Source organism: Pyrus communis, chromosome 2 (assembly GCF_963583255.1).
Source record: "Pyrus communis chromosome 2, drPyrComm1.1, whole genome shotgun sequence".
Classification (NCBI taxonomy): domain Eukaryota; kingdom Viridiplantae; phylum Streptophyta; class Magnoliopsida; order Rosales; family Rosaceae; genus Pyrus; species Pyrus communis.
The window spans coordinates 7,250,559-7,272,554 of NC_084804.1; the positions used below are offsets into that span (position 1 = coordinate 7,250,559).

Genomic DNA, 21,996 nt, shown 5'->3' on the forward strand with positions numbered 1-21,996 from the left:
TACCCGGAGACGAAGAGAGGACGGTTGTGAGGCTTTGATCCCAACAGTAGGTCTTCGTCAGTGAAGTTAATTACGTCATGGGTGGCACAACATGTGGCACATTCATGTGGCTGAAGCTTCGAGCCTTCGTCGTTACTTTCTTGCACTTCGTGGTCGTCGGGACCTGCCAAGACTGCTGCTAGTGCTCTTCGCATCTTTTTTGGCAATGGTAGCGCTTCCTCGATGCTAAAGTGTGTTGGCAGACCTTCTCCAGGTGTAAAGGTCTTTTCTACCTCAGTGGCGATAGCTTTGCCTTTTGAGGGCTCTTCTATTTCTACTTCAACCATGTGACAGGCCACGGTAGTGCACTGTTGGAAAAAGTCATTCGGGAAGTACTCACGCAAGGAAACGGGAATGCGTGGCTCCTGCTCCATAGGTTCCCTAGCATATGTTGTTTTATTATGCTTTATGTTTCTTTTAGGCTTCGCATTGTTGCGGCCGTGGTGATTTCTTCTTTGTTCCACCTTTGGCTGTATGACTTGTGGTCTTGGTTTCCTTGTCTTTTTGTAGGTTACCAATATCCATCCTTCTTCATCATCAGCATGTGTATCTTGGTCGCTTCTCTCCAGTGATGGTTGTGTAGGAGGTGCCGTGCAACTTAAGCATTCACGGGAACGGTCAGGTGTCATTTGGAGAGGCACAGGATTAAACGATCCAAACGCAATTGTAGTGGTATGCGTTGCGGCCGTGTCCTCAAGGTCGAGCTCAATTTGCCCTTGTTGTGCTAGCTTCATGATGAGTTCTTTGAGAACGAAGCACTTGTCAACAGGATGGCTCACAATACGATGGTACTTGCAGTACCTAGGATCGTTTGTGCGATTCATTTCTTCAGGACGCTTGCATTCGGGTAGCTCAATCACCTTTTTTTCCAGCAAGTCATCTAACATGGCCGCCATGTCAGAGTCAGGAAAAGGGTACGTTTTCTGTTCCAACTCTCTCAAGGTGCTCTTGTATCTGTCTTGGATGCGAGAAGGCTCACTTGTCTTTATCTCCTTCGCTTTCTTCTTGGAGGAGATCTTGATTGGCGCTGAGGAGGTCTTGATGGGCGCTGAGGAGGTCTTGATGGGCGCTGAAGAGGTCTTGATGGGGGTAGTGTTGACGGTGAAAGCTTCCTTAGCGGGCTTCTTCCCGGTCTTGTCTACATTTGGGGCGAATACTTTCTCCTTATTGAAGTTAGTAATTGGCTCCTTTTTCCCATGATTAGCGATACTCAACTCCATGTCGTGGGAACGAGTTGCTAGCTCTTCGAATGTTCTTGGTTTTATACCTTGGAGGATGTAATGTAACCCCCAGTGCATGCCTTGAACGCACATCTCAATGGCAGAGGTTTCAGAAAGCCGATCTTTGCAATCCAGACTTAAGGAGCGCCATCTATTTATGTAGTTGACGACAGGTTCATCTCTCCACTGTTTCGTACTGGTCAGCTCTAGCATGCTTACAGTACGACGAGTGCTGTAGAAACGGTTGAGGAATTCCCTTTCTAGCTGGTCCCAACTGTTGATAGACTCAGGTTCGAGGTCAGTGTACCAGTCAAAAGCGTTACTTTTCAGCGAACGCACGAACTGTTTGACGAGGTAGTCTCCCTCTGTCCCAGCATTGTTGCAAGTTTCAATGAAATGGGCGACATGTTGCTTCGGGTTGCCTTTTCCATCGAACTGCATGAATTTTGGGGGCTGATAACCCCTTGGCATCTTTAAAGCATCAATCTTCTTGGAGTAAGGCTTTGAGTACAGTACGGAGTCATGCGAGCTTCCTTCGTACTGTGTCTTGACAGTGCTTGCGATCATCTCCTGTAGCTGCTGGATAGAGAGAGATCCCATGAATGCCGTTGATTGGTCTAGCTTCAGCTTCTCTTCAACTTTCTCCACTGGTGGCTCCTCTTCTTCGTCGTCTTCTTTCTTTAATAGGCCAATATTTGGGTCGACTTTCACGTCGGGCAGCGCATCTAGTTGGTTGACAAGTGCGGCAATCTGCAAGTCTTTCTCTTCCACAGTCCGTGTGAGCTTTGCGATTGCTTCATTCATCTGAGCTAGCTGCTCCTCGATTGAAGTTGCTCCAGTGGTCATGACTTGCATGGTTGTACTACCGCTCGAATCAGCGTCGGAGAGTAGGGACTCTGAGTATTTCCTCGGGCTTTCCCCCTTTGATGCCCTTAGCGAGGCTAGGGTGATCACAGGCTCGTACCTCAAGTGCTCTTGTTCCTTTGACAAAGTTAATGCAGGGGCGGAAGCTGCAGCAAAAAGAGCTCTTGCCTTACTTCGGGTTATGATGCCCGAAATATCACCACTTGCGGCGATGATGTTCTTGTTCTTTGCTTTGATTGCAGGAACAGCTTGATCCTTTCTTGATGCCATTTGCGTTTTTCGATGATTTGAGGATAGAGATGAGAGGTAGAGATGTCCCACCGAGCGTGCCAAATTTGTAAACACGAAAAGTTCCTGAAACAAGAAACAAGAATACCGTGTACAAAATATATTTTATGTTTAATGATTTTGGGGTTACAATCTCTTTGTAATTTGATCCTCTGATTCTATCTTCGTAGGGTGTAGGTTTGTGAATGAGCTGTTGATCCAAAGGGCCGTCGGGGCTTGATCTAGGGATGAACAGTTGATGAACGGATCTTCGAGGGCTTTTGGGCTTGATCTTGAAGGTTGATGGATGAGCGGATCTTCAAGGGCTTTTGGGCCTAATCTTGAAGACTGGGTGTATGGATTTCTTCAAGGGGCCGTCGGGGCTTGATCTTGAGGGTTGATGGATGAGCGGATCTTCAAGGGCTTTTGGGCCTAATCTTGAAGACTGATTGGATGTGTGGATTTGTTGAGGTTGTTGATCCAAAGGGCCGTTGGGGCTTGATCTTAGGACGAACGGATGATGAACACTTTCTTCAAGGGGCCGTCGGGGCTTGATCTTGAGTCGGCGGAAGTTCTTCAAGGGCCGTTGGGGCTTGACCTTGAAGGAGGGTTTGACGAAGAACGAAGAGTGTTTTCTTGATCCTTCGGGATTTTGCTTGAGAGCTTTAGAGTTTCAAGGCTTCAAGGTTTTGGTGTGATGTAAATTCCCTTCTTTCTTTCTCTTCTTCTTCCTTCTTTTCTTTTCCTTCCTCCCCTGAAATGAATGCCTTGGCCTCCTATTTATAGAATTCCAAAACTTGATTTTTTGGATTTAAATAATCAGATGAAATAAATCATTTCTGCCAGATATTGACACGTGTCCTATTTGATGACCTTTCCAATTTATTTCGATTTTTCGTTGAGTCATACGCTACATGTAAAATTTATGTGACACGTGAGCGTTGAAATTTTAATTATTGGTTAACATTCATTTCACCGAAATTTCGATGTCTACAATTTTCAGTCAAGATTTAAACTTTGTAGTTATGTATTACCTTTCCTATAATCATCCTCTCCCGTTTCCCTCCCCCGTCCTGTACCCTCTAAATTTCAAGAGCTGCATGTCGTCATGTCTTCCATGGCACTTTGCAAACATCGATATTTTGGGCGGTGTGGGATTGATGACCCAGATCACCTTCGAACTCTCTTTTGTGAATGGACCCAGGTCGAGAATGATTGAGAAGGCAAGATGTGTATGTTGGGGGACCATCGGACCGCACCAGACTCAGACATCATCTGTGCTTTTCGTTCTTTTCATTCTTTCGTTCGATTTCTCCAAGGTACCACATCTTCTTAACTTAATCAAAGTTGTTCATGTTAATTTTCCCTTCAACAAGAAAAATGAGAAATTAGAGTAGTATATTATTCTGTGGGACTAAAACTAACTGTAAAATCACAGTCATAAATTTCCTCAAAGTACTAATATAAATTTGATCCTGTTGAACCCAGGTTGAGTACGCAGGATTCACATTGGTGGAGCCAGCAACATGCTTTGGGGGACACAGCAGTGTGCCATCGACATAACCCATCAGATCCCTACTTTTCAGAATAGGAAGCATTTGAGCCAACCACAGTGGGTAGTTGTTTCTATCGAGTTTGATGTTCACGACAGTGGAGAAGGGCTGGAAGGTGTAGTTTTGGGGGTTGGGGTTAATTGAGGGGACATTATTTTCAGCCATGGAAGCGTTGATGGAAAATATGACAAGATGACAGGCCCTTGTCGTTAGACAAAAAAAGCTCTAGAAACCATGTAAAACTTAAGAACTCAGGTTTTTTCAAGATGATTGCATACCCATTTAACTATGGGATGCTTGTATTTATACTTGCTTCATGATTACATCAGAGGGTTTGAAAGCCCTATTTACAAGGAGATTCGAAATTCAAATAATACAAATCAGAAAAGCAACAGTTTACACATATTTGAAACTTACATCCTATAAACAAGGAAGCCTAATCAGATAGATCTCCAAACAGATAGAACGCCAAACAGAACTAAACTTCTCAAAGCACGGTGAGTGAAATTGCCTTTTGACTTCGTCTAACAATAAGATCATGTGATATTTTTGTATTATGACATTTTTGTAATAACGAGAATAATAAGAGCAAGGAGAATCGAACTAGGATATTGTGCATGATTAATTGCATTTAACCTCTTCAGCTACAAATCTTTTACGTTTAAATGGGGATGAAGCCGTTTACACGTAGTTTTCGTTTTATTTGCATGAAACGGGGAGTGCAAGTGCAGTTATTTTATATGGCTATTTCAAATGATCTAGCTTAGCTAGCAAGAAAATTTAGGATCAAACCCCACGTTCATGGCCAACGGTGGGTTTCACGGGATAGAAATGAAGTATGATTACCTCTCACTGACTCGTACGTACTTGTTTTTTACTGCATGACTGAAGCATCCTGCTTTACATTCAATCCAAGTTTTTACAACCGATGAAGGGAAAAGCAAACAAATTACGAGAAACTAGAAGAGACAGAAGAACAAGTATATTGCCATCGAGAGTTAGTTGAGTTGACAAATACCATTCTTTTTGCTAGACAAAGACGTAGGTTTGAGTTCTGCTATCTGCAATCTCGCTTGATAGATGATCTAGAAAAACCAAAAACAAAAAAAAACAAAAAAAGCTAAAACCCTATTTAGACTTGTGGTTTGTCCTGACCCTTCTATGGGGTAGCCTCCGGATGAGGAATTGTTGTGATAAAGAAACGGTAGCTATGGGAATATGTTTCTTGTTAATGATATTATTTTTATATCCCATGTGCCTTGCTAGAATATTTTTATTTTTATTATTTTCTGCTATGCCTTTGTTAAAATTATTTATTAAAATGAATATATTAATAAAAATACTTGGAGCATACTTAAAGATCAAAGTTTTATTTTCTTAATATGAGCAATATTTGTAAAAAAAAAACTCAAACTTTTGAACATCTGGTGTAAAAGAGAATTCTCTTAATCCGCTCAACTAGCTTTTGGGAGTGAACATCTTCTTTTTTTTAAATTCTTGTCCCGCCCAGTTAGGCTTTATTCAGTCTTATCGTGATTAACCTATGCCAATTGGTTGTTTTTTATTGTATCTAATCATGATCTTCATCCATGTTACTCTAGAGCCCCACTAAAAATTTAGACAACGGCTAACTAGTATCTCATCCATACGGAAACAAAATAAACAAGAGCAAATTGCCCCACAAAAACAAAAGATTTAATATACATATACGATCACCAACGACTTTGCTAGATATTTGGAAAACCCCCAACCGATTTCTTTGAAATTTGTTTAATTGTGTGGGTCATCATATTCAACAACATGAAGGCGTTGGAAGAAAAATGCACCCACACGTTATAACTCACAAGTCCCATCCTAAAATATTATGAACTCGTTTGGAAGTGATTTTAAAATGACTGAAAATGATTTTAAATAAAATGTTAATGGATTCCAAAAACACTTAAAAATGCTTTTTTCAAGATTTGATTTCATTTTTACTAAGGTTGGTACAAAAAATATTTTCATCAAAAACACTTTGAGTAATTTTAAAAACACTTTCAAACAAACCCCATAACATTCGGTCCTTCTCCAGGTCCCGACTCACAAATGGTCTCCCTCCCCATGCTTTTTTCTTGGGTTCTTACCTTAGTGAACAAAAAGTACATTTATAAGATGGTATAGTTGATAATTTGTTTTACACGCCCTAAAGTTTTTTTTTGTTTTTTTTATTTTTTATGGTAGTAGGAAAATATTCTCACCATTCATAATGTAATACAAAATAAGTTTTCAAAAGTTGTGGTCACATACGAATCACATGGACATCAAATAAACTCAATACTTGGTTGTTAGAAAATTCAAACCGAAATATTTGAACTGATAACTTATCTTAAAAAATTGATTATATGTATGACATGCAATTACTCTTAATTGTTGAATTTGGACTTTTTCCTCGTGCACTTACTCAGAGTTGTTGAATTTGAACTGTTTTCCTTGATATATGGAAAACCGCTTTTTTTTACCAGAAGTGATGGGGTGGTATTTCTGTTAGAACCAAAGAACAAACACAAGAGTTTCTGCAATGCAACACTAGAGAGCTTTCACAATTCAGGGAGAATTCTTATTAGATTGAATAACATTTGTGGCTATTAAATAGCCTTACAATGAAACTGAAAAAGGATAACAACTGGCCATGATTTTACAGCTCCTAGAATCGTGGTAAAGACTACGTCAAAACAGAAAATGCATACTTGTCCCTTAAGAATAGGGATTATTGAATAACAACCCTAAAAACTAGGAACCCTAGCAATAACAGAAAAACCTAATAACTTTAACATCCTCCCTTAAACTGAATACCTCAAACATTCAATTTACTTCTGAAAACTTGCAGACACCCAGTAATCCTCGCAACTTCAAGAAAACATCACCCTTCAAAGGTTTTGTGAAAATATCTGCAATTTGTTCTAGAGTTAAACACTGCATCAGCTCCAGAACTCCACTTTTAACTAAGTCTCGAAGAAAATGAAACCTTACATCAATATGCTTACTACGACCGTGCATCACAGGATTCCTTGAAAGTTTGATTGTTGAGACATTATCACAATACACTAGGCTGGGACCATTTTGTTCCTGATCAAGACTGTTCAGAATTCTTCTTAACCATACGACTTGACAAGCACTCGATGCTGCAACTATGAACTCCGCTTCTGTCATGGATAAGGTTACAACTGGCTGTTTCTTTGAGGACCAAGAAACAGCCCCTGAACTTATTATAAACACATAACCTGAGGTGCTCTTTCTATCGTCTTGATCACCTGCATAATCGCTATCAGTATATCCAGTAAGCCCCTCAGTTCCTCCCTTTTTGTAGAATATCCCTAAATCAACAATCCCTTTTACATACCTCAGAGCTCTTTTTACTGCCTGCATATGAGACTCAGTTGGACGTTCCATGTATCGACTTATCAAACTTACAATAAACATCAGATCAGGTCGTGTAGCTGTTAGGTACATGAGACTCCCCACCATTTGCTTATAAATAGTGTTGTCCACCTCAATACCTCCCTCATCCTTCGTGAGTTTAAAGCCAGGAACCACAGGATTTAGTACTGGGTTACATTGATCCATGTTGAATCTTTCTAAGACTTCCTGAGCATATTTCCGTTGACTGATGAAGATCCCTCCAGAACTTTGATTTACTTCAATACCAAGAAAGTATCTCATTTTTCCAAGATCAGTCATGTCGAATTCCTCCATCATCAATTTTTTAAATTGTTCAAACATTGCATAATCATTGCTAGTAAAGATGAGATCATCAACATATAGACATACTATTAAGATCTTACCTCCTTCTGCTGATTTTATGAACAAAGTATGCTCATAAGGACACTTGTTGAATCCTTCCTTTATGAAATATGACTCTATACGACTGTACCAGGCTCGGGGGGCCTGTTTCAGTCCATATAAAGCCTTCTTTAGTCGATACACCTTTGACTCTTGGCCCTTCTGTTCATATCCCGGTGGCTGATCAACAAACACCTCTTCATCAATCTCCCAATGCAGAAACGCAGATTTAACATCAAGCTGGTATATCACCCAATTCCTTTGTGCAGCGAGAGAGATGACGATTTGAATGGTATCTAGGTGAGCTACTGGTGCAAACACCTCTGCATAGTCAATTCCATACTGTTGACAGTAGCCCTTGGCAACCAAACGAGCTTTGTACTTGTCCACTTTGCCATTCTCATTCAGCTTTGTCTTAAACACCCACTTCACTCCAATAGTTTTCCCTCCTGGTGGTAGCTCTATTAATTCCCATGTATTGTTTTTCTCTATGGCCTGTATTTCTTGATCCATAGCATGTCTCCACTTCTCAGACTTCACTGCATCTTCAAAGGTAGTGGGATCTTGTGTAATACACAACGCCAAGTGAGCCATGCTAGCACCCTCCTCATCAGATAAGCCTTGACCCGTCTCATAATCTCTCATCCACACTGGTGGTCTTCGAGTTCGTCCCTCGTGAGGGTGAACTCTCATCACTTTGTATGTCCCGTTCAACCAATAAGTCACTTGAATCCGAATCAGGTTCAGTTTCTCCCACAGCTTCATCTTCATCAGACTCGGGGTCATTTTCCTCCCTTGATGAGTTATTCTCTTCATCAGTGTCCCACTCAAGTTCTGTCACTATGGCTTCTTTATGACTGTCTCCCCATTTCCACTGTTGATCATCTTCAAACACAACGTCTCGACTAATAATTATTTTCTGCGAAACAGGTTCATACAGTCGATATGCTTTAGATTCTTCACTCACCCCAAGCAAGATACACTTACAGCTTTTGGCATCGAGCTTTACCCTTCTATTGTCAAGGACATGAGCATGTGCAATGCAACCAAAAATCCTGAAATGATCCACAGATGGTTTGTGTCCATTCCAAGCCTTCTTCGGTGTTTTGTTCTTTACAGCAAGGGTAGGGCATCGATTCAACACATGCACCGTCCAATTCACTGCTTCAGGCCAGAAAGTTTTAGGGATTTGTTTTGCTGACAGCATGCTTCGCACCATGTTCATGATGGTGCGATTCTTCCTTTCTGCAACCGCGTTCTGTTGGGGAGTATAGGCTGTAGTTAGTTGCCTGTGAATTCCATTCTCAAGACAGAAGTTTGCAAACTCATACGAGATGAATTCTCCTCCTCGATCTGTCCTCAGACTTCTTATAAATACTCCGGTCTCTTTTTCAACCTATGCCTTGTAGGATTTGAATACGCCAAAAGCTTCTGACTTTTCTACCAAAAAATAAACCCATGTTTTTCTGCTGAAATCATCAATAAACGTAATAAGATACCTCTTATTGCTGTTTGAAGTAGGGTTTATTGGCTCACATATGTCTGCATGAATCAGTTGGAGGATCTCGGAGGCTCTCCATAGGCTTTCTTTGGGAAATGGATCTCGATGTTGCCTTCCTACCAAGCAATCTTCACACACCCTTTGAGAGGCTATGAACTGAGGCAATCCTCTCACCATGTTCTTCTATTGTAGTACTTTCAGCCCGTTCCAACTGAGATGCCCAAAGCAACGGTGCCATAGGTTTGCTGGATCTATGGTGAGAGAGGAAAAACATTTTTGTTCATTTGGAGAACAGCGAGTCAACACTGCAAACATTCGATTGTGACTCATCGTGGTTTCTATAATTAATCCTCTCTCAGCGTGAAAGATCTTGCATTTTCCATGTTGAATGAGCACTGTAAGCCCTTTCTTTTGCAACTGACCAATGCTTAACAAGTTGTTTCTCAAATCAGGCACATAGAAAACACTTGTGATCACATGTATGATGTCGTTCACCTCCATTCGCACACTTCCCTTGCCTTGCACAATCAAACTTGAATCATTTCCCAACTTAACTGATTCTCTGAAACTGTCACAAAACAGGTCCTTCTTGCCACACATATGGTTGTTGCACCTGGAATCCAGAAACCATATGTGCTCCATTGTTGTCTCCTTGATATCCACAAGTGCCATCAGCAGCATCTCTTCCTCTGTCTCCACAAAGTTTGTTTTCTCTTCCTTGGATTTCTTAGGGCACTCCCACTGAAAATGCCCTAGTTCATGGCAATTATAGCATTCTAGGGTTGACTTGTCAAACCCTCTACCCCGTCCTCTTCCTCTTCCTCGAAAGGTTCCTCGTCCTCGCCCTCCTTGCTAGACTCCATGAGTGACTTGGAGAGCCTGTTCATCTACCATATGTCGGTTGATCCTTTGCTCGTGGACCAGTAGACTGCTTTGAAGCTCATCAATGGATAAGGTGTCCAGATCATTAGATTCCTCGATGGAACAAACCACATAATCAAATTTTGAAATCATGGATCTCAAAATTTTCTCTATGATTACCACATCATCCATCTTCTCCCCATGAGTCCTCATCTTGTTTGCTATGGCAAGTGTTCTCCCAAAATAATCATTGACTATTTCTCCATTCTTCATATGGAGTACCTCGAACTCCTTGCGCAGAGCCTGCAACTGAGCACGTTTTACACGTGCAGTTCCTTGATACTTTTGCTTCAAGGAGTCCCATATATCTTTCGCAGTATCCTTCTTCAGGATAGTCTCCAATATTGATTGATCTATGGCTTGAAACAAATAGTTCTTCGTCTTCAAGTCCTTCAGCTTTAGTTCATCCATAGTCTTCTTTTGTACTTCACTAGATTCTGACCCTTCTGCTGCAGCAGTAATTCCATTTTCCACCAGGTTCCAATACTCTTTGGAACGAAGAAAGTTTTCCATCAGCATACTCCAATGGTCGTAATGACCATCGAACCTTGGAATAGCTGGTTGCACGAAACTGTTCTCGGACGTCATGTTTGTTTCTTCAATCTAGCACATAGGTTGCAAGCTGTTGATCAGGCCCCGTATCGGGGCTCTGATACCAGATGTTAGAACCAAAGAACAAACACAAGAGTTTCTGCAATGCAACACTAGAGAGCTTTCACAATGCAGGGAGAATTCTTATTAGATTGAATAACATTTGTGGCTATTAAATAGCCTTACAATGAAACTGAAAAAGGATAACAACTACCCACGATTTTACAGCTCCTAGAATCGTGGTAAAGACTACGTCAAAACAGAAAATGCATACTTGTCCCTTAAGAATATGGATTATTGAATAACAACCCTAAAAACTAGGAACCCTAGCAATAACAGAAAAACCCTAATAACTTTAACAATTTCATTGAATTTTACAAACAATTATAGAGATTGCCAATTCGGTACATAAGCTCCAGTAATCAAAAAATTGATCTGAAGTAAATTTGCACAATAAAACAAACTACAGTAAACTTCTATATGGCTACCACAAACACTGTCCTATCCTATCATACAACACATTACTAGTACAAATTTGTAACAAAAACAATAAACACATGTCTACACCGATAATTACATAAATCACCGCACAACTGCTAGGCCATATAAAGCCACCGCCGCTTAATTTGCAATGTATGCTACAAAACAAAATGACGTATGAGAGAAAGTGATGCTTTTTTACCTATTGTGCAATATATGTGGCAGAGGAATAAGATTTTCATATGTTCGTCCGTTTTTGCCTTGCCTGATTAGACATTTATGGATCTCCACATTACTCATCTCTGAGGTCCTTTTCACTTCCCTTTTGGTCTTTTTCTTGCCAATTGCCAACAACATCATGCAGTCACGCACAAGATTCTTGCCCTTTATTTATCTCCATTATTTTATTTCCCCTCTTGAAGAATCTTTCCTCTTTCAATTTTATTTCTGTTTTTTTGTTGTTGTTATTTTTTCCACCTTTACAAACTGATTGTTTTATTTAATTAAAAATATGATATCCCTTGGTGTCGTGATGGTGATGGCTTGGCATGGGTTTTTTGGATTTCAGGAACTCAGGTTTTTTTTTTCTTTTTTTTTTTTTTCTGGATTTCCTTGGCACATGTTCATCTTCTTATGTGGTGTCTTCTGCTTTCTGGGTTGTCATCAGAAAATTCAGACTAGATTCAAGAAGTCATAATCCAATTGTGCTTGTGGAATTCTTTGTTGATGGGTTCTGAGTTTCTGGATTCAAACTCCAAATATGTGAGTTTTATGCAGTCTCTCTCTGTCTCTGTCTCTGTCTCTGTTTTTTTTATTTTTTTTTATATCATCATCTGCAGGCTTTGGAATTTTGGATTATACGTTGTTTTATTCTGTGAATTATGGGCAAAAAGAGACACCTTTATTAGTTTTCTGATTGAATTTTATTTGCAGTGGGACAACTATATCACATGCTTGCCTTCTCGGAGTCTTCTACTTTCTGAATTTGGAATTTGGGTTCGTGGATGATTGCTTCTTTCAACAAATTCCGGATTAATTTTGTGAAAGTTGGGTAAGTTTTTTTTTCTCACACTTCGCATGCAATACTTACAGAATTTGATTCTGGTCACTTTTTTCATTTCATAATTTGTGTATATATTTTTTGGGTTATGTAGATTTTCATGTGTGCTGGACATCTTTGAATTCAACTGGTGCAACAAATCTGCATAAAAAGCCTTCGAATTTCATATGCTGGAATGATTGTCCTTGTGGTTTTGTGCAAATTGCCTCTGAATTGAAAAGGGTTCATGCTGAATTTTTTGTGTCAGATGAATTTTTATGTTCTTGGGATGATTTGAAACTCTGGGATTTTCTCGATTTAATCTTACATGGATGTGCCTCCTTACCGTAAGAATTTCAAAGTTCTCGGTTGCCATTTGAATTCGTTCGCATGCAAATGTGTTGTTTTAGCTGTGACTGCTCTGATTATTAGAGCTGTTCTGCTTCCTACATTCTCTATCTTTGATGGAACTGAACAGGACAACTTGGTATTCATCAGTAATCTCTCGTTGTCATTCGGTCAGAAATCTGGAATCCGAAAAGATAAATTTTTGGAGGTTCCTCAAATCGTGTGGGGATTAAACAATCAGAAAATAGCCTTCGCAAGAGCTTGTCTGACCGCGAGGTTTTTGAACCGGACGCTTTTGATGCCTAGCTTGAGTGCTTCCCTGTTTTACAAGGAAGTTGAGCTACTGGAACCGATTCCCTTTGATAAGGTCTTCCAGTTCAAGAAGTTTAATTCGCTCTGTAATGGATTCGTTCAATTGGGTGAATTTACGGATGTTAGAAACCGAACAGCAGCGTTTGAGCTTCAGAAAGGAAGTGGAAGGAGGTGGACTCCCGACAGGGACATGGATCAGTTGAAACAACATAATGAGGGTCCATACAGTGAGCACGAGGTGATTCGAATTGTTGGAAGGAATCCGTTTCTGTGGCACGATCATTGGCCTGTGAAGGACTATGCGAAAATCTTTGAGTGTTTGGTTTTGGTTGATGAAATAATGAACGAAGCGGATAAAGTTTTATCAAGGATTAGAGAGATGGGAGCAGCACAAGTAAAAAGCCAGAGTGAGTCTGCACAAAATGGCATTAGCCCGGCAGAGATTTCTCTCGTGCAGCCGGTGCCTTATGTGGCTGTACATATGCGGATAGAGATAGATTGGATGATTCATTGTAAGAAGCTGGAGCAAAGATCAAACATAACCCAAATTTGTAGTAGCAAGGAGGAGATCATGGAAGGAGTGGGCAACATTGTAGGCCTCAAAACGCCCGTCGTTGTTTATTTAGCTATAGCTGATAGTCTTCTTCATGATCCGTCTATTCTGAACGGCTGGAAGTCAGGCTTGATTCCTTTCGAGAAGAAGAAATTGGGAGTTGAAGGGAATTACAAGAAGTTCCCTTATCTCATTCAGTCTGCAATCGACTACGAAGTATGCTTAAGGGCTGATGTCTTTGTGGGAAACAGTTTCTCCACATTTTCGAGTCTCATAGTTCTCGATCGAACGCAGAAGCTCATTAGAACGGGCGTCACAAGCTCTTGTGGTGTGGATGTAAGGTGGCCTTGTTATGCATACAACATATTAGGGGAATCAAACGGACCTCAAAGATGGATGACAAACATGTCTAGCTCAAGTCTTCAACCAATTAGCTATGGCTCCAACGACATCTCGTGTCAAGTGTGATGATCATTTTATCATCAACGGACATACTTCAAGGCTCCACCACTTTTCGTAATCTAAATCATTACGTCCCTCCAGCGCAAATTTGTTGGTATGGTTTTACAGATTTTTTTTCCCCTTTCTGTAGAGAAAATTAATAGCTTAGAATGTTGAAGTAGCACTAAATTATGTACAGTTTGAACTGATGTAAACTTCAAATTTATGTCATAAATGTAGTTTTCATTCTATTGATTTTCTTCATCCTGAATCTTAATGAAATAGTTTGTGAACCCTTGATGTCCTTCTTATTAGATGTTTTCACAGTGCATTTTTATTCAACGTCCTGTTTATTAACGTTGGATGAGTTTAAATTTTGAGATTTGTATCTGTTCATTACACATATCTTAACGGTGACAAATAGGATGGTGAGTATCATCATCACTTAAGGGTGGTGAACAAAAATATTTATTGTTTTTACCAATGTTAGTGAATTTCTTCTCTTTCATGAATTCTTGTACAATATACAAACACTAATAAACTTTTTTTTTGGGATAATTATTTAAGAAGAGCCGAATATTTTATTATGCTCGGGAATATATTATGCATCCTTAACTGAGAATTTAACAGTGAAAAACTTTGGTGTATTGAATACAGCGGAATATATTAGAAGTCTCGACCAAAACATAAAATAAGAATATTGTACAGAAAAAGGGGGTGAGCAACTTTGAGCTTTTGTCGCATCATCTTTGTATTTATTTGGAAATCTTTGCTCATCCTGTTTCTTTTTTGTTTGCTTGGAGTTGGCGAAATTGGGTGGAAGTCACAAGTGGCTGTACTTCAATGCTTTAGGGTTTACTTGTTTTTATTAATTGTTGATTAGTGCTTAAACTTTAGACTGTAAGATCTAATTCTCATTTTACTTTGGATCAAATCTTCTGTATTCAAAATACATGCAGCCTCTCGATAGTCCTAATAATTGATTGATTCGTGTTTGTAAACTTAATTTCTCTTAATTTTGTTGTCAAAAACTTAGTATGTGTCAATCAATGATTGAGATTACAGAAAGGTCACATCCATTTTGGATGTAGAAGATTTGATCTCTTTACCTTGAGTTAATCAAGTTTTGGGGTGTTTGGGCACTTTTGCTTTATTAGGAGTCAACATATGCTTGCTTTCCTATTGAGTGCAATTAGGACTGTAAACTTGTAATTAGTCATAGTTTCTTTTCTTCTTTAGCACTCTTTGTAAACTTGTAAAATTTACTCCACTTTGGTATAGGAGAAATCCTTCTGAAGACCTCTGACTTTGTCCCGACTTTGCCCTTGGCTTTGCTTTTGCCTCCGCGTTTGCACTAAAATTTTGTAGGCAATCTATTACGAAACTTTAGAAACGAAAGATTATAATTGCACGTTATGGTTATGGAATGAATGCATTATTTGGGACTCGAATATTATATGAGTATGAAAAGATGTTAAATCCAATTGGGCGTGACGACGGACCTAAGCATGGCTCATCTCTTGTACTTAAGAGCTTTTGTCTCCTGCGCATTGAAGGAAAAAAAAAAATCCCAACCATTCTTTCATGAAAAGAATGTGCAAGAGAGAATTTCCGCTTGTATCTAATAGTAAGAAGCTTAAAAATCCTAAACAATGTGAAGCCCAACGTACCAATTTTGATTCTTGGTAGGTTTTGATTGAAGCCTCTTGAGAACGAAATTGGCATTAAACATATGGTGATGGTGACCTTGATTGAAACCTCTTTTATCCAAAGTGAAACGTCTCATCTCTTTCCCATTTACTTGCAAAACATACAAGAAAAGAGAGTTTCTATCATACAGTAGGGGACATCTAAGCTCAATGAATATGAGTACGACGTAAATCGACTCGATACAGGTTGAGTTTGTATCGAGTTTGGTTTGCATGTGGGTCGTCTCAACTCTGCTCGTTTAAAAAACAAGCCAAGCTTTGAGTTTTGATAAGTTCAAGTCAAGCTTGAGCTTTCGCATGTTCACCTTGTACAACACGTAACTAACTCATGTTATAAGAATTTTGCCTGGAACGAAGGATTATTTTTAGTAAACGAACCAAGCTTGAGCTTTGGTACGATTGGCTTGTAAAGCTCGTAATCAACTCATTTACATGAAATTTGCTCGGAATAAAAGATCATTTGACGAGTATTTACGGTGTTTCGAATCTCAGAGAGAGCATCGTAAATGGAAAACATTTATGTCGTTTCAATTCAATAACATGGTAAACGTTCAATTCAGTGTTTATTTCTTCATCTCCTTTTTTTTTCAAGCAGAAAGCTATCATCAAGCATATAGATACTTCTTCTAGGTTTTACACAAGGTACTTTTAATGGCCGCAAATCTTTGAACACATTGCTTACGAAACTACAAAGGAAAAGAGGCACATATATCTCCGGGGTGAATAGAGCGAGACACTCTTTACTCCTGTCGAAAGGCATAGTCGGGTAACTGTGCAGATTATTTTCCAAATCGGGAGTCCTTTAATTCACTGGATATATTCTTCATAGTAGTTATCGCTTATCACGGACACAAACCTCTCCAGCCAAGGAAGCTGATGAAGATCTTTCATGGCATCTACATAAGAATCTGTACATCGCGGTGGGGACTGGTAAGGGGGATGATCACTTAAACTGAATCCCCCAGCTAGGAACCTCTGGATCAGCTCCAGCTGTGATCTCTCTTGGTCCGAGTACGCATCCATTATCATGGGCAACGAATTGAATGTTTCCCACGCCCATTGCTCAGATTCATGCATAGACTGAGTGACCAAGTCTTCTGTGTTGTTATTGTTGTCTTCGTCCCAGAAGGCACATTGACAAGTCTGTTGGCTATCCCGATATTCAGCACCACAAGAATAACAGAACTCATGCCCACACCTGAAAGTGAGAAACACGAAACGCTTGGTAAATATTCAAGAACTTCAAAATGGAAAGGGAGGTATTGTGTTCTTACTCAAATAGTTACGCTATGACTCGATAAAACCAATAAACCGAGGCTTGATTTTCATCAGCTTTAATCATAGGAACATACTACTTTCTCCTACAGGTTCTCATTATACACCACTTTATCCAAACAGAAAATTGGATATTGATAAAATGCTCAAGAACTTTGAACCAGAGCACCAAGATGCTACCACGCAAAAAGAAAGCCAGAGTCGTGAAACGATTAAGTAGTTTCCATCTAGTCCAGCTGTTACTGACTTACAGTATCTGAGTTTAACTCTCTAACATGTGTGTGCATACCCCAATAAGTGACCTACTCGCAACAGATGCTACTTAAAGTCTAATGAACCCAATTCCCATGAGCCATAAATTTTCTGAGAGCATAATAACAACAGACTACAATCTGAAGCTCAATCATTTTTTGTAAGAAGGATTATGCTCCCTCACAGGCAAGCAACAAGATACAAAGAAATTCAAACAATTTTTTTCAATGCGTCACAAAGCACATTGTCTGGCACATAAACACACATGAACATCTGGTGTACTCTATCATGTCTTATATATTCACTTCATAACTGAAAATAAAGATGTTCTGAGACTTATGTCCCACAGTATGCCTTTTTTCTAGTTGATTCATCAAGGCTTTAGTTCTATATTATCCACTTTAGACATGTTTGACATGTTCTGAAAAATATGGCATTCTCAACCCACTTAGTCAATGTTTATAGTTTTCTAATAGTATGCACAATATAATGAAAGTGATTCTTACCAGCACGTCATGTGGTAGCAACCTTGAGAGAGCTCAATCATCCTACGACACTGCTGGCAACGCCTCCAGCTGTTATTCTGTGCCAAGCGATGCAAGGTAATATCTGCAGCATCTCTCTCTTCCAGTGGGAGGTTTTGGAACTCCTCACAGCTCATAGAAGAATGCCAAGGAACCCCACAATCCACACATATGAACCTCTGACAAACTGGACATTCGACACAGCTGTTATCTGACTGACTTGATGAACTTGCCCTGGCTGACAAACATTCAAGGGGAGCAAGCAGGGTGGAACAATTTGGAAATGGGCAGTACACTCTATCTGAGTGGAGAATATTCGCTTCTGCAAGGGATTTCTCCAATGACTCATAAGAAGTGAGTGGAAGAAAAGATTTGCACTCAGCAGTGGAGATGTAATACATGCATCGCAGCTGAGGACATCTGATGGGAACTTGAGAGGATTGTACCTTCCCATCAACATATGTCCTCATGCAATGAGTACAGAACTTATGAGAACACTTCATGGTGATCATCATTGGGGATGGTTTATCGTCGCAACAGATGGAACAATTTTCAAGTGATTCAACACCCTTAGCAGGAAAGGAGACAACTCCAATTGCCACTTGGGCTAATTTTGATGGCCGCTCAAGATCTACAGTGGGAACAAGTTTCAGGACAAAAGCTTCAAGATTACAGGCATGCTCTAGGATCCTTTGCCTCAGTGCTATCAAGATTGGAACTTCAAGTCTCTCCTCATGTGAAACCTGTCAGAAATTCAAGTCATTGGCATACATATTACAATAAAAAGATTTGAATAATTCAAAACTAGTGCTCAAATGATGAAACATGATGTAACCCTCCGGAGTAATCACTCAAAGTGTTGTTTTCTAAAACTCTGCCTAAAAAATTGTGTTGTTAAAAAGAGTATATAATTGATTTGATCCTGAAACAGAACTAATCCCCTTTTTAATCAATGAATTCAAGCAGCCACAATGCGGAAATTGCAATGGATAATCAATCAATGAACTTATCAAAATAGGTCACCTGAATTCGAAATACAAGTTGTTGAAAATTACAAAATTATATTCTGAAGTACACACAGAAAAAAGGACAGACAGGGCAGAAAAATGCTTAACAAAATTCTTGGTTTCATATTTGATACGACTTCTAAAATGGTAGCCGAAATGAAGAAAGAAACATAACTTTTACACAGTGAAGAACCCACCTGATCATATAACAGCTCAGAATCTGTGAATGCATACACCCTACGGAATTTATTCTGCACAGCCTCCATTAGACCATCCATCAGGGCTAAATAGTCAGCCACAGGCTCCTCCACATAAAAATCAAGCCTTTTCTGCACCTGAATTGCAGGAACATTGGTTGATCTTTCCATGACAACTCCGATTCCAGAAAGCCCACAACTGGCGTCCCCGTACCCAGCTATGGACATGCCTTTGAAGAACATTTTCACCGAAAATTCATCGAGATCATCTTTTGACTCATCTTTTGCCTCAACTTTCACTGGTTCTTCAGTCTCCTTCCAAACTTCATCATCGTCTTCACAACAGCTCCGAAACTCTTCTTCGTCTTCCTCTCTAACTAAATTTAATGAAACCTCATCACCAGAAATTGCCTGACCCTCCATTTTATACAACAGCTCTGCAATCCTAAACTGAAAGATGCGATTATTACTTAAATCCAATCACAATCAACCTATAAATCAATCTGGAGTTCTGTATTTTCAACAAAAATCTTCCAAATCACAAACAATTGTTGATATCAATCACTGATCCTTCAAGGCCTCTCTAAATAATCAAGCAAGAAAAACCCATCAAGGAATCGATCCACAACATCCAGAACTGCCAAGTGTAGCATCATCACCTAAAAATACCACAAGGATAAACCCATCAACCAATCGATTGAGCTCCAAATTCCAAATCGAAAACCCAGAAAAACCCATCTAGGAATTAATCCAAAAGAACCAAAATTGGATAATTGTTGGCTCATCCACATAAACAAAAATCAACCCAAGAAAAAAAGAACAATACTTTTCAATTCAATCCCTCCAAACCTGTACAAAAGTACAAAAATATTAAATAAACATAGAAAACTAGGAAAAGGGTATGATACTGGAAGGGAAACCGGGCAAGAAAGAAGTGAAGTTCCGAAATACCTTAACCGGAGGAGGGGTTAAAGTCTTCGGAATCAGATTCCTTTTGGGGTCTGAATTCTGAGACAGTGTCTTGTAATTGGCTAATTGCAGTAAGAGTATAATAAGAACCCTAATCTGACAAATTTCAACCTTTGATTTGGTGCCTCACCCACTAACAAGATGCTGTTTTTATTCTTTTAGATGAAAAATATTTGATTTATTACTTATTAGGATGGTGAGTGCTGAGAAAAAGAATCCTCAGACTTACCATTGCAGTGTTCTTGGCGTAAGAGAACAGTCAGTGCCTTTGGCCTTTTGCTTTGGTCACATTCTCTTTCCAAAACAGCATAAACAATTATTACGGGAATATTAAATTTAGAGTTTAAATTTATAAATTAAATGATATATCATCAATAAAAAATAAGCATGTTTATCAACGTTTAAATAATAATTTAATAATTAACATTTATATCATTTTATTTACAAATTTAGTCTCAATAGCATTACTCATTCTCTACATTCTCATCAAGTATGCTATTATTTTTGGAAACTTTGACGAAAAGTTTCTAGTATTGTTCACTTTAACGAAAAACCACATTTTTACACTAAAAAGTCAATTATGGTACTATTCATTTTACTTTTTATTTTGTCCTTATTGTTAAAACTCAAAACTTCATTTAACTAAAAATCATATTTTACACTAAAAAGTCAATCATGGTACTATTCATTTTATCATTTATTTTACATTTATCTTTAAAACTTAAACTTTTCAAATCATTTTTATTATTATTATTTTTTTCCTATATATTACCAAAAGGAAATTCCTTTGATTTTCGTATCAATCACATAGAGAAATTTAATTTATAATTCTAATAGGGTAAAGTACAAAAAATTACATCAACTATTAGGGTCACGACAGTTTCATACCTCATCTTTTAAAATTGACAATGTCATACCGTATCTTACGAATTTGTGACAATGTCATACCTCCATCAATTTTTCTGTTAAGTGATGACGTGGCAAGAGACTGGAACCACTTTCTATTAAAAAATTATTAAAAACAAAAAAAAAATATTTAATATTTTTAAATATTAAAATAATAAATAAAATTAAAATTAAATAAATAATAATTAATAAATAAATAAAACCTTAGTCGTCCCTTCATCTTCTTCTGCTTAATCTTTAACACACACACAAAAAAAAAAAAAATGAAAACCCAACCCCCCCCCCCCAGGAGAAGCAAGAAGGAGGAAGAAGAGGAGGAGGAGTAAAAAAAAATTGAAAACCCAACCCACCCCCCCCCCCCCCCCCCCCAAAAGGAGAAGGAGGAAGAACCGAAGAAGAAGAAGGAGGAAGAAGAGGAAGGAGGAAAAATAAACCCAAAAGAAGGAAGAAAAAGGAGTAGAAGAAGGAGAGAGAAAGGGGATGCCGCACTGCTAGGAAATTTTTTTGTTTTGTTTTTTTATTCTTAATTTTTTTAATATTTAATTATTAAAAATATATTTAATTATTTTTTAATCCAGTTGGATTAGTGAGTGGTCCCTGTCTCTTGCCACGTCAGCACTTAACAGAAAAATTGACGGAGGTATGACATTGTCACAAATCCGTAAAATGCGGTATGACATTGTCAATTTTAAAATATGAGGTATGAAACTGTCGTGACCCTAATAGTTGAAATAGTTTTTTGTACTTTACCCTAATATATTGTTCTTAATAAGATTTATTTGGTTAAGGACTAGTGTGGACACGGTAACACAATGGAAAGCAATGTGGAATATCAAAATCTTCGTTAAGTGGCCAACGAAATGCCTTATTCTATATATGAGTTTTTATCGAGTGTTAGTTCGAATAACTAAGGTAACTCAAGTTCAAGACAAAATGAGTTATATACTTAGATGAGATTTTAGCTAATCTTAAAATATGAAAAAACTTTTGCTTGTCTACCAAAAAAAAAGAAAAAACTTTTAGACAATTTATAGCTTGTAATGTTGTTTTTAAATTATGAATAATAGTGTATCGTTTCATTTTTCATTCTTATTTATGTTTAAAAAAAATCGAAACTTTTACACCATTCTATGAATAAAAGTGCTATCGTTTAACAAAAAAAAAAAAAATTGTTATCGTTTAATACTATTTGTGAAAACTCTAAGCATT

The 21,996-nt window shown here is 38.5% G+C and overlaps 3 protein-coding genes across 6 annotated transcripts; 1 reads left to right on the forward strand and 2 right to left on the reverse strand.

Moving 5' to 3' along the window:
• Window positions 1-8,393: 8,393 nt before the first annotated feature.
• LOC137724652 (uncharacterized) lies at window positions 8,394-10,772 on the reverse strand. The gene is made up of 3 exons (XM_068463396.1): window positions 10,155-10,772; window positions 9,577-10,004; window positions 8,394-9,051 (listed from the first exon to the last, which is right to left on the reverse strand). The coding sequence occupies exons 1-3, from the start codon at window positions 10,770-10,772 to the stop codon at window positions 8,394-8,396; spliced, it is 1,704 nt and encodes a 567-aa protein (XP_068319497.1).
• Window positions 10,773-12,415: 1,643 nt separating this feature from the next.
• On the forward strand, window positions 12,416-14,031 carry LOC137721671 (O-fucosyltransferase 23-like). Its single transcript, XM_068460697.1, has one exon. The coding sequence runs from the start codon at window positions 12,623-12,625 to the stop codon at window positions 13,973-13,975; it is 1,353 nt and encodes a 450-aa protein (XP_068316798.1). The 5' UTR covers window positions 12,416-12,622; the 3' UTR covers window positions 13,976-14,031.
• A 2,126-nt stretch (window positions 14,032-16,157) lies between these two features.
• LOC137726201 (E3 ubiquitin-protein ligase RSL1-like) lies at window positions 16,158-20,206 on the reverse strand. 4 transcript variants are annotated; one of them, XM_068465087.1, is made up of 5 exons: window positions 19,864-20,179; window positions 19,739-19,761; window positions 18,913-19,571; window positions 17,691-18,451; window positions 16,158-16,855 (listed from the first exon to the last, which is right to left on the reverse strand). In XM_068465087.1, exons 3-5 carry the CDS (start codon window positions 19,333-19,335, stop codon window positions 16,465-16,467), a joined length of 1,575 nt encoding a protein of 524 aa, XP_068321188.1. In that variant the 5' UTR covers window positions 19,336-19,571; window positions 19,739-19,761; window positions 19,864-20,179; the 3' UTR covers window positions 16,158-16,464. The 4 variants fall into 4 exon arrangements, with proteins under 4 accessions (XP_068321188.1, XP_068321189.1, XP_068321187.1 ...); XM_068465088.1 differs by lacking the exon at window positions 19,739-19,761 and having other exon boundaries at window positions 20,111-20,206; XM_068465086.1 differs by lacking the exon at window positions 19,739-19,761.
• Window positions 20,207-21,996: the final 1,790 nt, after the last annotated feature.